This window comes from Panthera pardus, unplaced genomic scaffold (genome assembly GCF_024362965.1).
Source record: "Panthera pardus isolate Hobbes unplaced genomic scaffold, ASM2436296v1 HiC_scaffold_3, whole genome shotgun sequence".
Lineage (NCBI taxonomy): Eukaryota > Metazoa > Chordata > Mammalia > Carnivora > Felidae > Panthera > Panthera pardus.
Genome location: NW_026526876.1, coordinates 31,676,333 through 31,690,524, shown reverse-complemented (window position 1 = coordinate 31,690,524; position 14,192 = coordinate 31,676,333). Strand labels below are relative to the sequence as shown.

Genomic DNA, 14,192 nt, shown 5'->3' with positions numbered 1-14,192 from the left:
TCCCGAAGAAAGGCTGATCCCCTGGCTCCCTGTCTCAAGGCTGAAGTGAGCGAGTGCTTTAAGAACGCCATGTTCAGCTGGCTTCTGGTTGCCGTGGGGCCCTGCTCTGAAAGGCTTTTGTGTTCCAAGCCCAGGAGCAAGAAGGGGCTAATTTGCTAGCAACCTTCCTACCTGAACAGATCCTGCACTTCTCCCTCTTCTAGCCACTGCGAATTCCCCAGCCCTGCTGACGCAGCTCAGATCTGGGACACGGCCCACCTGTGCTGGGGGGTCGTCCGGTACCTAAAACCGCTCCGTGCCCCTTGGCCTGCAATACCACTCCCCACTCAGTCCCCTTGAGCCCCGCTCTCTACCACTCACAGTCCTGACCGGCATCCTGGAATCTTGTGTCCTTCCTTACCCTACAGGCTCAGCAACCAGAGGGCAGGGTGGGTATCCAGTCACCTGGCACTGTTCCCACCACTCGAACTGGGCTCCCTGGGGGTTTGTGTGGGGGTTGGAGTAAAAGCCTCCATTTTCTGCCCTCAGGAAGCTAAGGCTAAAGACAGGAGACAACACACGGTATCTCTGAGGACTGGGTTGTAGTCAGAGCACCTTCAGGCCTGCGTGACAGACAAGAAGGCTGCGGAGGGGCTGAGGAGGTCAACACAGCCCTTCACCCTACACATCATGACCACTGTGTGCCTCAGAAGGACGGGGACACCCACCCCAGCTTGGCCCCTCTTGGCCCCACCCGGCCCATCAGCTCCCAACCCTGGGAACCCAGCTGTGGGTGCTGAGCTAGGCCGTTGGCGGGGCAATTAAAACACCAAATGGGTTCCAACAGGGTTAATCACAGCCGCATTTATAGAGGCGCCTTTCTCTGAGGATCTCCAAAGACCTCGCTGCGCATGATGTCATTCCTCCTCTGGGATCCCCCACCCTGGAATACCACCAAGAAGCTGGGGCCAGAGTGGGTGAACAGCAGGGTAAGGGCAGTGCCGGAAACAGCCCAGGCTGCTGCCACCCACTTGGGCAGGCAGATGAGTGTTCAGGCTGGCAGAGAACAAGGGCCCTCAGTCAATGCACTACACATAAGGGGCCAGCCTGCTGCCAGCCAAGCGCTTCTAAACACCACATCCAGACCTATTGTGTGCCAGGCCCTTGCTGGGCCGCAGAGACCCAGCTGAATAAATCCTGGCCCTGCCCTGGCCCAGCATGGCCGACTTCTGTCCACGGGACACTGGGCTAGGTCCTTCGCAAAGTCCGTGTGAAGTCCTCCTGGAGCGCGGGGCAGGGGAGTGGCAGGGAAGGGTGAGGAGCCTCAATGAGGATGCTTCGGGCCCGAGGAACTGGGCTTCACTTTGGAGAGGGCAGCTGTTGGAAGCCAGCAGACACTGTCAAGCTAGGAAATGAACCATTTTAGATCCCTCCACTTGGGTGGCAGAGCAGAGGGATTGTGGCCAGAGAAAGGAACAGCAGGAGGCTGGGCCCGTCTGAGTTAAGGGCACTGAGATGGTGACTGACAGTGCGAGAAGCAGCGCTGGGACTTTGTGTGAGGGATCAGGGGGAGGAAGTAGTCGGAGGTAAGGGAGCAGGGGCTGCTGCGGTGCCAGGGAGGGGAGGAGGCGCTGCGGGCTGAGGGGCCAGGAGAGCCCGCAGCGCTGGCGCAGATGGACCGGGCCACCGTGGGGCTCAGCTGGCCCTGAGGGGCCGAGGGGCCTCCTGCCAGCACACTGGGAGAGGTTGGGGATTGGGACAGCCGAGGCTGGGGCATCCCTTGTACCCTCCCCTTCCCCCCGGCTTGGCCGCAGCACCAGCCAGTGCTATTTCACGGCCTCGTTCCTCCCCCTAGAGGCTCCTGGAAGGACAGCTGCTTTCTCTTGGTGAATGAGTTTGTGGTTTGTAGGTGTCTTTGGTCCTAGTGCCCATTTGCCAGGTGGACCCCTTGCCTGGCAGGCAGGTGAGCCCTTTCAGGTGCCGGGGGATGGGGGGGGGGCGGGGACACAAAATTCATTGCAGGCAGTTTCTAGAGATCATGCTGGCCTGCTGGGAAGGTGGGGAGAGGCTCTCACCACTGTCCGCCCTCATGTGGCCACAGCAGCTGGAGCCAAAGTGCACCATCTATGCAGTCTGGCCACCTGGGGTCCTAGTCCTGGCTCCGCTCCAAGCGGTGACCTTGGAGCCAGTAATTTCCCCTTGTTAATTTCCCCTTAAGTTCCTCATCGTTAAAACCGACATAAAACCACCCACCTCAGAGGTGCTCAAGTGTGATCAGTGGCTTGATTGTATAATTTATTGTCAAAACCAAGCTTTTTACCTCCATGAGCCAGGAAGTATGGCCCTTGGAGTGAAGATGGGTGTAAAAGTTGGGGTGCCTGGGTGGCTCACTTGGCTAAACATCCATCTCTTAATTTCGGTTCAGGTCATGACTTCATGGTTCGTGGGTTTGAGCTCTGAATCAGGCTCTGCGCTGACAGCGAGGCACCTGCTTGAGATTCTCTCCCCCCGCCCTCTGCTCCTCCCTGCTTGCACATTCTCTCTCAAAATAAATAAATAAACATCAAAAAAAAAAGAAGATGAACGTAAAGGTAATGTAATTACTTGCAAAGCCCTGTGCATATGTGTGCAGAGTTATCCCTACCACGGCAGACGCTGGAAGACCTGGCTGCATCCTGTCTCCACCTGCCCGTATCTCCTGGGCTGGGCTCCGCCCTCCAGCCAACAGCTGAGAGGCGGGAGCACTCAGGCTCTTCCTCCCTGTCCTCCCCGTCTCCCAGATTGACTGTTTCACTCCCCTCGGCCCTTGCCAACCCAAGATGCTCTCTCCAGAGAAGTAGGGGATGCTGACCATGAAGTTCCGTCCCGGATGGCCTCAGCTGAGGGCTACTGCCCCATTGGGAGGCTGTCAGCCGGGGCAGGCGTTGGCCCAACACCTTCTCTGCACCAGGATCACGACTCTGGGCAAACGGTGTTTACTAAACCAGCGAAGGACCTATTTATAGCCTCAGCTGCTCTTCTTGCTGGGTCACGAGTGAGGGGCAGGGTGGCTGCTCAGAGCGAGGGAGGCAGTCGGCCGAGGGAATCGGGCTGTGCCCAGCTGCCACTGCCCAGACCCCTGGGCCCCTCCGCATGGCAGAGGAGACCTTCCCCTTCACCTCCTCCACGCTGCGCGCGCTCCGCCTGCAGCGGGAGTGGCTGGAGTGGGAGGACCGGCGGCGGGCTGCGGCCCAGCAGTGCCGAAGCCAAAGGTGCCCGCCCAGCACCCGGGCCCGACTCACCAGGCCACGCCGCTGCTGCCGAGACCCGGCCGTGCACAATGCTCTGTTCTCCGGTGACCTGCCACAGGTCCAAGCCCTGTTCCAAGATGAAGACGCTGCCAACATGATTGTGGAGACTGTGAGCAACCAGCTGGCCTGGTCAGCTGAACAGGGTAGGGAGCACCCAGTGGGGCAGAAGATGAGGGAGGGTAAGGGGGTGGGGGTGGGGGTGGGGAAGAGGACAGCCTTGGCCTCGCCGCCTCCCTCCCGACCACAGCCTTGACCATTCCTTCCTACAGCCCATTCTAGCTCCCTCCTAAGCAGAGATGAAGCGTAGTTAGTGGTTTGTATGTCTTTTCAGAGTTAAAGTTATATTAACATATCAATTACATGGGAACAGTTATTCTAATGCAATTTTTTCTCTGAATACATATATATATATATACACACACACACACACACACACATATTTAAGGTTTTTTTTTAAGTTTTTTTATTTTGAGAGAGAGAGAGAGAGAGTCATGTAAACACGATCGCAAGCAGGGGAGGGGCAGAGAGAGAGGGAAGGAGAGAATCCCAAGCAGGTGACGCAGGGTTCAATCTCACAAACGTGGGATCATGACCTGAGCCGAAAGCAGGAGTTGGACGCTTAACCGACTGAGCCACCCAGGCACGCCTAAGATTTTATTTTTAAGGATTTCTGCTCAGGTCATGATCTCATGGTTTGTGAGTTTGAGCCCCGTGTCTGGCTTTGTGCTGACAGTGCTGAGCCTGCTTGGGATTCTCCATCTCCCCCTCTCTCTGCCCCCCCATCCCCGTGCATGCGCGCACATGCACCCACTCACTCTCTCTCTCTCTCTCTCTCTAAAATGAATAAACACTTTAAGATTTTTTAAATAAAATAAGTAAGATTTTATTTTTAAGTGATCTGTACACCCTATGTGGGGCTCAAACTCACAACCCCAAGATCAAGAGTCACGCACTTCACTAACTGAGCCAGCCAGGCGCCTCCACATAATATTTTAAATAGATGCATAAATTATATTGTATGAGTGTGCCATGATTTATATAACCAGCCCCCAAATAGACTGGGTAGATAGGGTTCCCTTTTTAGAAAATTATTTTAAATAGCAATATGATGAACATCTTTGTGTACTTGCCAGAGAATTTCCTTAGGTGCTATTCTGACCCGTGGGTTTGTCCGTGTAAACCAAATACCTCAATTGAGATCGCCCTGCTCTTAAGACCGACAGAGATTGCCTCAAATCCCACACATGGATCTGGGGGCTCAAAATCCTCGGAGAGCTTATGTTCTCACAGTCACTGCCAGCGTCAGACTCCTGCTTGGCCTTAACTGTTAGAGATGTGACCCGACCCAGGGTATCCTGGTCTCATCCTGCAGCATATCTATCCCCAAATGGAAGTCGGCCTTAATTTCAATCCTAATAAAAAACAAAGCATGCTTTACCCCAAATTTGGCAAACCCAGGAATCTCCTTCACCGTAATGCAAACAACTTACAGTTGGATATTAGGCATCTGTGTCCTAAGCCCTTGGGGGTGCCTGGTTGGCTCAGTCGGTTGAGAATGTCTGACTCTTGATTTCAGCTCAGGTCATGATCTCACCTAGGATCAAGCATCGAGTCAGGTTCCACACTGAGCATAGAGCCTGCTTGGGATTCTCTCTGTCTCTGTCTCTCCCTCTTTCTCTCTGCCCCCTTCCCCCACTCTCGTGTGTGTGCTCTCTCTCTCTCTCAAATAAAAATTTAAAAATTTAAGTAAAATAAAATAAAAGGCTGTCCCAATTTATACTGAGTGAGCCCCTCCCCATAGGTACAGCCCTGCACAGCGTTCGTGCTCAGCCAAGGGTGCAGAGGGAAGGCCAGGGTCAATTGCATGCCACAACCTGCCCTGCGGATATCACATACCCCGCCCCCAACACTGCCTCCTCTCCCCAGGGTTCTGGGTGCTGACGCCTAAGACGAAGCAGACGGCACCCCTCACCATCGCTGCTGCCCGAGGCTACACTGACTGTGCTCGCCACCTGATCCGGCAGGGAGCTGAGCTGGACGCCCGGGTCGGAGGCCGGGCAGCCTTGCATGAGGCCTGTGCCCGGGCCCAGTCTGACTGTGTGCAGCTGCTGCTGACCTTCGGTGCCAAGGCCAACGTGTTGTCCGAGGAGGGCACGACCCCCTTGCACCTCTGCACAGTCCCTGAGTCCTTGCAGTAGGTGCCCAGGGGAGGGGTGTGTGTGTGTGTGTGTGTGTGTGTCCAGCTCACATAGCCGGAAGAAGGGGAAACACCTCACATACACATGTCCTCACAACAACCTGGGAGACAGGTGTCATCCTATGGGTGAGAAAACTGAGGCTCAAAAAGTTTTAGTAACTTGTCCATCATGTGAGCTAAGCCCAGGGGGCAGAAGCCTTGTTGCTTTTTTGGAAAACCTATCCCAACCACAGTCTCTTAGCCTCTATGCATCCTCTGTAGCCAAATTCCTACCTGTTTTAAGGCAGGCATCAAGAAAGATGTAGCCCAGTGTTTCCCAACCTTAGTACAAGCCCTGGCCACACACACACCTCCTCCTCCCAAATTTTAAGATCGACAAGTTTTTCCAGGGGTCGAGGGTTGTGCCAAATGGGTGAAGGGGAGGGGGAGATACAGGTCTCCAGTTACGGAATGGATAAGGCAGGGGAATAAAAGGCACAGCATAAGGAACATTGTTATAGCGATGTAACAGGACAGACGGTAGCTACACTTGTGAACATAGAATAATGTATAAACTTGTCAAATCACTAAGTTGTACACTTGAAATTAATGTAACATTGTGTGTCAACTATACTAAAAAAAAAAAAAAAAAAAAAAAACTTAAAAAAAAAAAGATTAACAGGGTTTTGGCCCCCCCTACATGACAGTATTCGTACTTTTCCAAATCAGGTCCCCAGCCAGGGCTGGCAGTGGTAGGGAGTCAAGGGCTTCTGGGAGACACTCCACAGCCCACATGCTGGGGACCTCTCCCCAGCTGGATCTAGATCAGCGATGGACCCAAGTGATTCTAAGTTTCCATTCCTTTCTTGAATTCTTACCAGCACACGATGCACTTTCCAACCGACTTTATCCTTTTAAGTGAAACTTACCGAAACCCTCCTGAGTGAGTTCTCCAGTGCTATTTATTTATTTTTCATTAAAATTTTTTTTAATCTTTATTCATTTTTTTGTTTGAGAGACAGAGCGTGAGTGGGGGAGGGGCAGAGAGAGAGGGAGACCCAGAATCCAAAGCAGGCTCCAGGCTCCGAGCTGCCAGCACAGAGCCCAACGTGGGGCTCCAACGCCCCAACCACGAGATCATGACCTGAGCCGAAGTCAGATGCTTTACCAACACTGAGCCACTCAGGCACCCCTCTTCAGTGTTACTTAAGTGTAGTATTTAGAGACAAAAATTAGCCCATGATTAGAACTGACCGAGGAAATAAAGTTTACGGATGACTGGGCTGCTACTCCATTCTTGGCCAGGGAGCATGGAGCCTCCTGCATCTGTGAACTGAGGGGGGTGGTGCTGGAATACTGGCCATTTGGGGGAGGGACACTGACACCTGGTCATCAGGGTTTTGCTGGGGATGCCGGATCTGCTCCTGGGCTTCCGGTGGCTCCCATTCTGGCTTTTTAATTATAAATTACTGTTAGTTTAATTGCATCATTAATGGAGTTTGTTTCGTGTTTGTTTTACCCCGTGATGGTTAATGATGTATGTTTGCCTCAACAGTGTTCTGGCCTATAATTTTTCCAGGGACTGGAAGACTGTGAAACATGTGCTCCCTAAAATCTGGGTTTTGTTGCTTTCTCTAGGGGAAAGGGGAGCGGGTGGGTCTTCAGGTGCCTTCCTCTGCTTGAGTGGATATCACTGGTCCAGAAGGGTGGTCTTCCAGGTTGGAGGCATGAAGAAAATATTAGGACTTCTATTTCTTTTTCTTTCCGTCTCATACTCTAATTTTCTATGCGTAACATTCATCATGGACACAGTAGTGGGTTTTCAAAACATTTTGTGCTATCAAAATGTTAGGAGACCACTGGCAAGGGGATCAGAACCAGGCCCTGGGGGGGGGGGGGGCGGCGGGCGGGGTCCCAATCCGCTTGGGGAGTCAGGTTTCAGAAACAAAAATTAACCCATGATTAGAATTTACCGAGGAAATAGATTCTGGGAGGAACTGTCTGAAGCAGTGAGTACTAATTCTGACGCTGCCTCTAACTTGCTGTGGGTCCTTGGCCGTGCTGAGCCCTTTCTTGGCTGAAGTTTTATCTGAAACCTGGAGATGTTTCTGGTGACATCGATAGGCCTTGAAGCTCTGCCGTCTGTCCTGGGGCTTCTGTGAGTCTGACGGTGCACACCACGCTCGCTTCCAGCCTCTAGGCGAGCGGGATGGGAAGCAAGGGGGAAGGGGATGACCGCAGGCCAGGCCTTGGTCCCTCAGCATTGGCCTCTGGGCCTTGCGCCTTGCCCCCAGGTGCGCCAAGCTGCTGCTGGAAGCCGGTGCGACTGTGAACTTGGCGGCGCAGGACAGCGCGATGACACCCCTGCACGTGGCGGCGGCTCGCGGCCTGGAGGAGCACGTGGCCCTCTACCTGGAGCACGGCGCCAACGTGCACCTGCGCACCAGCCAGGGCGAGACGGCCCTGAACGCGGCGTGCGCGGGGGCCGAGGGCCCAGGCAGCTGCCGACGTCACCAGGCGGCAGCGCGCCGGCTCCTGGCGGCCGGGGCAGATGCCCGCGCCGCCGGGCGCAAGCGCCACACGCCACTGCACAACGCCTGTGCCAATGGCTGCGGGGGCCTGGCCGAGCTGCTGCTGCGCCACGGGGCCTGCGCTGGAGTGCCCAACGGGGCGGGCCACACGCCCATGGACTGCGCGTTGCAGGCCGTCCAGGACGCCCCCAACTGGGAGCCCGAGGTCCTCTTCTCAGCGCTGCTTGACTACGGGGCCGAGCCTGTGCGCCCTGAGGTGTGCAGGGAGGGCCTGTGCAAGGAGGCCGGAGTTGGGTGGGGAGCTCACAGCTGGAATCCCCCCCCCCCCCCGCCCCCGGGAAGAGGGGGACCGAGAGACTGAGAGCCCGGCTCTGTGGTCGTCTGTCCCCACCTTGGAAAGGACCACTGAGGGCTATAGGGGAGCGTGTCTAAGGAGAAGAGAGCTCCCAAGGAGACTGGTTGGGGCCAACAGGTTGCAGCCCACTTGAAGGTGGGGTAAACCGAGGCATGGGAAAGAGTGGGGAGAGACTCAGACTTTAGCCTCCCAAATTTGGGTGTGAATGGGGCTTCGGCTTCGGCTGGGCTTGGGTCTGCCCTTGGCTGGGAGAGCCATGGTGACCCTAAGACCCTCTTTTGATTCCTAGATGCTGAAACACTGTGCCAACTTCCCTCGGGCCCTGGAAGTCCTGCTTAATGCCTACCCTTATGTCCCATCCTGTGATACCTGGGTGGAGGCAGTGCTCCCAGAGCTGTGGCAGGTAAGCATGTCCACCCCAGGGGCACAGCTCCTTCCTGGGCTCTGGGGGAGATGGAGAGGAAGGATGAGCCCCAGGCCTTATCCGTCCGGGATGGGCTTCCCAGGGCCCCCCTCCCCCTGGCACCTCAGAACAACCTCTAATCCCACACACCTCTCCTGCCTCTGTCACTTGTGCCAGCACGGGCATTTATCATCGGGCTGTGTTGGCATCTTTGGAGTTGGGCGTGGGTGCAGTCATGGCTGAGACCCTGCCCTACAGCGCGGCCCCATCTCCCGTGACCCCTGCCGAGCCTCTGGGCTCTGAATCTGAGTCTTTCAAGATGCACCAAACACCTGGGGCGGGGGGTGCATGTTGCAAATGCCCCCGGGGCCCCCAGCTCTAGGTCATCCCGAGAGGTCAGAGTCAAGGGTACTGGGCCATCTGATCCCGTTCCACTCCTGGCCTAGGAGCACGAAGCCTTCTACACCTCGGCCCTGAGCATGGTGAACCAGCCCAGGCGGTTGCAGCACCTGGCCCGGCTGGCTGTGCGGGCCCAGTTGGGTGGCCGCTGCCGCCAGGCCGTCGCCAGCCTCCCACTGCCCCCGGTCCTCAGGGACTACCTGATGCTGCGTGCTGAGGGGCGTATCCAGTGAGCCCCACGCCAGCTCATCCCTCCGGCGGCTTCCCGAGCTGCTTGCTGACCTCCAACCTCACCCGGGCTTCCGCTGTCCGATGGGAAGGTCTGCACACTCCGCCTTCACCCACCTCCATCTCCTTTGCTTACGTGGATGCCCCCCCCCATCCACCCGGCCCCCGGGCGAGGAGGGGGGGATCCTTGTTGTTCCCCCCATCCCCTGCCACCCGTGTACTTGTCTGGCCTCATCAAGAGTCACAGACTGCCTGTACCTGCACTGCCTCTGCCCGAACTGCCTTTGTTGCTTGAAGGGAAGACCTCGCTGCCTGGTCTTGAGACCCATACCCGGCAAGGATGCCGGAACTCCCTTTGGGAATCACAACTCTGATCATGCCCTTCAGCGGCTCCTCACTACCTGCAGGCTAAAATCCAAATTCAGTAAGATTGATACATCTTCCACCGCTGCCTCCGCCAAGCTCTCGGGTCCTCTGACCCTCCCCCCCTTCTCCCTCTGAGGTTCCTGTGACCCAGCCTTAGCAAACTTAGCAGCTGGTTGCTGGATAAGAGCCACCCTGCTTCACTTCCAGGCACCTGTATGCGCTGTTCCCTCTCCCTGGTGTACCCTTCCCGCATTTTTTTGGCCTGGTCGAAACTGAGGACAAAGTAGCACTATCAGCCCAATAGCACGATCTCCTCAGAGCCCTCTTTGGATTGCACTTTTAGAAATAAGAGCCTGTGTCTGCATCGGCTTGGCTGAGACCGGGACTGCATTCCTGGAACAGGCATTTCAGCAAATGGTTGTTGAGGAAGGAATAAATGCGTGATGCCTGGGACCTGTTTACGGTCGTGCCCCCCTGTGCCCCCACCGGTGATGCATGGTGTCTTAAACAATGGTCACTACACTTGTGGTCTCTAAGGGTCTGTGACAGGAGGACAAGCCAGCAGCTGTCCCCCTTCTCACTTCCTCCTCCGACCCCAGAGTCTAAAGTACCATCATTCATCTTTAAGAGGAACCTTTTGAGCCAAAGCAGTTTTTATGAATGCAAATAAATGACTTGTGCCCAGAATCAAAGCGTGGATGTGTGAGGTTGAAATGTGGCTGAGATATGGGGCACCTGGGTGGCTTAGTCGGTTGAGCGTCCGACTTCGGCTCAGGTCATGGTCTCACGGCTCAAGGGTTCGAGGGTTCGAGGCTTTGAGCCCCACATCGGGCTCTGTGCTGACAGCGCGGAGCCTGGAGCCTGCTGCAGATTCTGTCTCCTTCTCTCTCTGCCCCTTCCCCGCTCATGCTCTGTCTCTCAAAAGTAAACATTAAAAAATTAAAAAAAGAAATGTGGCTGAGGTCCCCCTCACTCCATTTCTTTCACCCCACCTTTGTGCTCTTCCGTGGTTCCCAAGTTTTCTGCACGGAGCACCTGTTACTCCTGTGATAGGAAAAAGGGTATAAGAACAACAGAAGGCCCCTGCCAGACCCTGAGCCTGTCGTACCCACCGCAGGAGAGTCCTTTTGCTGAGGGACCTGGGCTGTCCCCTGCCATTACTACCTGGAGTCACACGGTAGAGATGGGTCAGGAGTCCTGGGGGCCGCCTCCTGCTGCTGTCGCCCGGCCCGCACTCCTCCGTGGAGAGTTGCATCTGAGGATCTTCCCTTCCCCCAACACGAGGACGGTTTTGTACCTTGGCATGCAGAGAGGCAACCTCTCCTTTCTGGAAGAAAGTTTTGCTTTAATTTCGCAGTCCCAAAGAGAAGAAAGGGAAATCCTCTCTAGTCCTGGGCCCAAGCCGGGAGCCTCGATCTCAGGGAAGGATGCTGAGGGGTCCACCCCTTAACAGTAGGCAGACCCCAGTGAGCTCTGCCTTTTCTGTTCTTACAGCCATGACAAAATACCCACTTAATAAAACCCCCAAAGAGATATGAGATTATGTATGTTATTTGGGGGTAGGAGAAGATCTTCCAGGGTGAAAGCATACAAGATTAATAGATTGGATACAGAAAAAAAAATTTTATTTGGTTATAAAACCAGCAGATCATAAGCACAAGTAAACGACAAAATAATGGGGGGGGCCCGGGTGGCTCAATCGGTTGAGCGTCTGACTCTTGATTTCGGCTCAGGTCGTGATCTCACAGTTCATGTGTTCGAGCCCCCACTGGTAGCATGGAGCCTGCTTGGGAGTCTCTCTCTTCCTCTCTCTCTGCCCCTCCCCCCTCAAAATAAATAAACTTTTTAAAAAAAGACAAAATATTGGGGGGAAATCTGCAACTAAAAGATTTCACTTCCTTCATCTGTGAGGATAGGAACAGTATCTGGGTTTTTTGTTTTTAATGTTTATTTATTTTTGAGAGAGAGACAGAGCGGGGGAAGGGCAGAGAGAGAGAGACAGACAGTATCCAAAGCTCTGAGCTGTCAGCACAGAGCCCGACGTGGGGCCCGAACCCACAAACTTCGAGATCATGACCTGAGCCAAAGTTGGACGATTAACTGACTAAGCCCCCGGGCGCCCCAGGAACAGTATCTGGTTTATTCACCACTGGTGACTGGGTGCCTGTGCAGGGCTTTGCGGAGAGTGGACCCTCCGATATCTGTCGAATCCATGAATGGTGATGCTCAACCTCGCCAGCAATCAGGAAAATGCAAACTGAAACAATAATAAGATATTATTCACCCACCAGGTTGAGGGAATTAATTGGTAAAGACTGATAACACACAGTGCCCAGGAAGATGGAACTTTTTGCTCATCCTGTTGGTGGGAAGGGAAATTGCCTTTTTGGTGGGCGATTTAGCAGCACCCTTAAACACTGCTCCCCAGTTACACAAAAGGCTGGCACACATGGGAACGTTCGCCCCAGCACTGCCTGCAAGGAGGACACAACGAAGAGGGAAATAGTGAACAAATCCATACTCTGGCGTACGACGCGGCCCTTACAAAGGGTAGTGCCTCCAGCAGGAAAGAACTGGGGAGGGCTTCCACGTGACCAGCACAAGGTATTACCTTGGAAAGATTTTCAAGGCCGTTGTTGAAGAGAAAAAAATAGGTTGGAATGCGATACGTCCAGCAAACAAACAAAACCAGACCCCACGATCGCAGATGAAGAGAGAAAGGCCCAGAGGCAGGTGCCCAAAAATTCTCCTCTGGGAGGGGAGAAGGACTGTGACGGTGGGGCATTTCACGGTCTGTATTTAAGGGGCGCCTGGGTGGCTCAGTCGGTTAAGCGTCCCACTTCCGCTCAGGTCATGATCTCGTGGTTTGTGGGTTCGGGCCCCACATCGGGCTCTGTGCTGACAGCTCAGAGCCTGGAGCCTGCTTTGGATTCTGTGTCTCCCTCTCTCTCTGACCCTTCCCCACTCATGCTCTGTCTCTCTCTGTCTCAAAAATAAACATTAAACAACAACAACAACAACAACACACATTTATTATCTTATGGTTCCTATGGGTTAGAAGTCCAGACATGGACTTCTATTCATTCTCTCTATTCTATTCTCTTCTATTCTCTCTCTCAAAAATAAACATTAAAAAGGAAAGAAAAAATATATGGTCCATATTTTAAATTTTCAAAAAAAATTCAATCCCACCATGTGTTTGTTGTTGTTGTTGTTGAAGTAGGCTCCATGCCTAGTGTGGGGCTTGAACTCACAACCCTGAGATCAAGAGTCTCATGCTGTATGACTGAGCCAGCCAGGCACCCTGCCACTATGTGGGTTTTTTAAGTTTTTTTTTTTTTTCATATTTGAATTTTTTATAAACAGGTACCCATGGATTCTTGTGAAATTAAAAGTTTTTTAAGGGAAGAAAACACAAAAGGCCTAAACAATTAATTTACAAAGTGATTGAAGAAATAACGAAAAATGGAAAACTCTCTAGTAAGCCAATGAAGGAAATCAAAGGAACAGACACGCCTCTCTCTATCAGATTGGCAAACATGGATGAATGACACAGAGTGCTTGGGGAAGGAGCAGTTTTAGTAAAACAGACTTACTGTACACATTCCAATCCAGGTGCCCCGGAAAGCCCCTTTCAAGACACTCTTAACTGTTTCTTGTCCTTTTCTCTCCACATCCATAAAATGCATCCTTTGCTAGACTCAACCTCCCCGGTTTCTTTTTTCTCTTTAAAAAAATGTTTAGAGGCACCTAGGTGGCTCGGTGGGTTAAGCGTCTGACTTCAGCTCAGGTCATGATCTCGTTGTTTGAGAGTTCGAGCCCCGCATCGGGCTCTACTGTCAGCGCAGAGCCTGCTTCAGATCTTCTGTTCCCTTCTCTCTCTGCCCCTCCCCTACTTGGTCTCTCCCCTCCCCTCTCAAAAATAAATAAACATAAAAAATGTCTACTTCTGGGGGCGCCTGGGTGGCTCAGTCGGTTAAGCATCCATGTTGGGCTCTCAGGGCTCTGCACAAGGAGCACAGAGCCTACTCGAGATTCTCTCTCTTTCCTTCTTTCTCTGCCCCTCCCCTGCTTGCTCTCTCTCTCTCTCTCTCAAATATAAATAATCTTTAAAAATTTTTTTGTATTCTTGAAGTATGGTTGACATACAATGTTACATTAGTTTCGCATATACAACATAGTGATTCTACAATTCTGTACATTATGCCCAACCTCCACTTTTATCAACCCTTCATCCCAGCGGCTGAGCATTCCAAGTCTACCTCACCCCTAGCCAATCCTTCTTCCTTTTCTGTTCCATCCATTTTCTTCCCTGCCACGGCCGTCTTAGGACTTCACCTTTGGCCAGCAGAGAAGAGAACTCTCTCAAATTCCCCATCTCTTCCCTCCAGCTTCTCCGAATCCAACCATCATTCATTGAATATATCTTGACCAAGTAACTCCTGTAGGCAGGTACCGGAATCGA

The 14,192-nt window shown here is 53.3% G+C and overlaps 1 protein-coding gene and 1 long non-coding RNA gene across 2 annotated transcripts; one reads left to right on the top strand and one right to left on the bottom strand.

Annotated features, from left to right (window-relative positions):
- Positions 1 to 2,243: 2,243 nt before the first annotated feature.
- On the bottom strand, positions 2,244 to 3,373 carry LOC128774223 (uncharacterized). Its single transcript, XR_008418713.1, has 2 exons — positions 3,261 to 3,373; positions 2,244 to 2,521 (listed from the first exon to the last, which is right to left on the bottom strand). It is a non-coding gene; the product is annotated as an uncharacterized LOC128774223 (long non-coding RNA).
- ASB16 (ankyrin repeat and SOCS box containing 16) lies at positions 2,614 to 11,260 on the top strand. The gene is made up of 5 exons (XM_019434889.2): positions 2,614 to 3,412; positions 5,196 to 5,463; positions 7,740 to 8,232; positions 8,621 to 8,734; positions 9,181 to 11,260. The coding sequence occupies exons 1-5, from the start codon at positions 3,112 to 3,114 to the stop codon at positions 9,364 to 9,366; spliced, it is 1,362 nt and encodes a 453-aa protein (XP_019290434.1). The 5' UTR covers positions 2,614 to 3,111; the 3' UTR covers positions 9,367 to 11,260.
- Positions 11,261 to 14,192: the final 2,932 nt, after the last annotated feature.

What these genes read in the sequence shown, in the direction of transcription:
- ASB16 (XM_019434889.2), top strand. Translation starts at nt 3,112, where the DNA reads ATGGCAGAGGAGACCTTCCCCTTCACCTCCTCCACGCTGCGCGCGCTC. An exon ending in GGCCTGGTCAGCTGAACAGG is followed by an intron (nt 3,413 to 5,195) that starts GTAGGGAGCACC and finishes TCCTCTCCCCAG; the next exon opens with GGTTCTGGGTGCTGACGCCT. An exon ending in ACAGTCCCTGAGTCCTTGCA is followed by an intron (nt 5,464 to 7,739) that starts GTAGGTGCCCAG and finishes CCTTGCCCCCAG; the next exon opens with GTGCGCCAAGCTGCTGCTGG.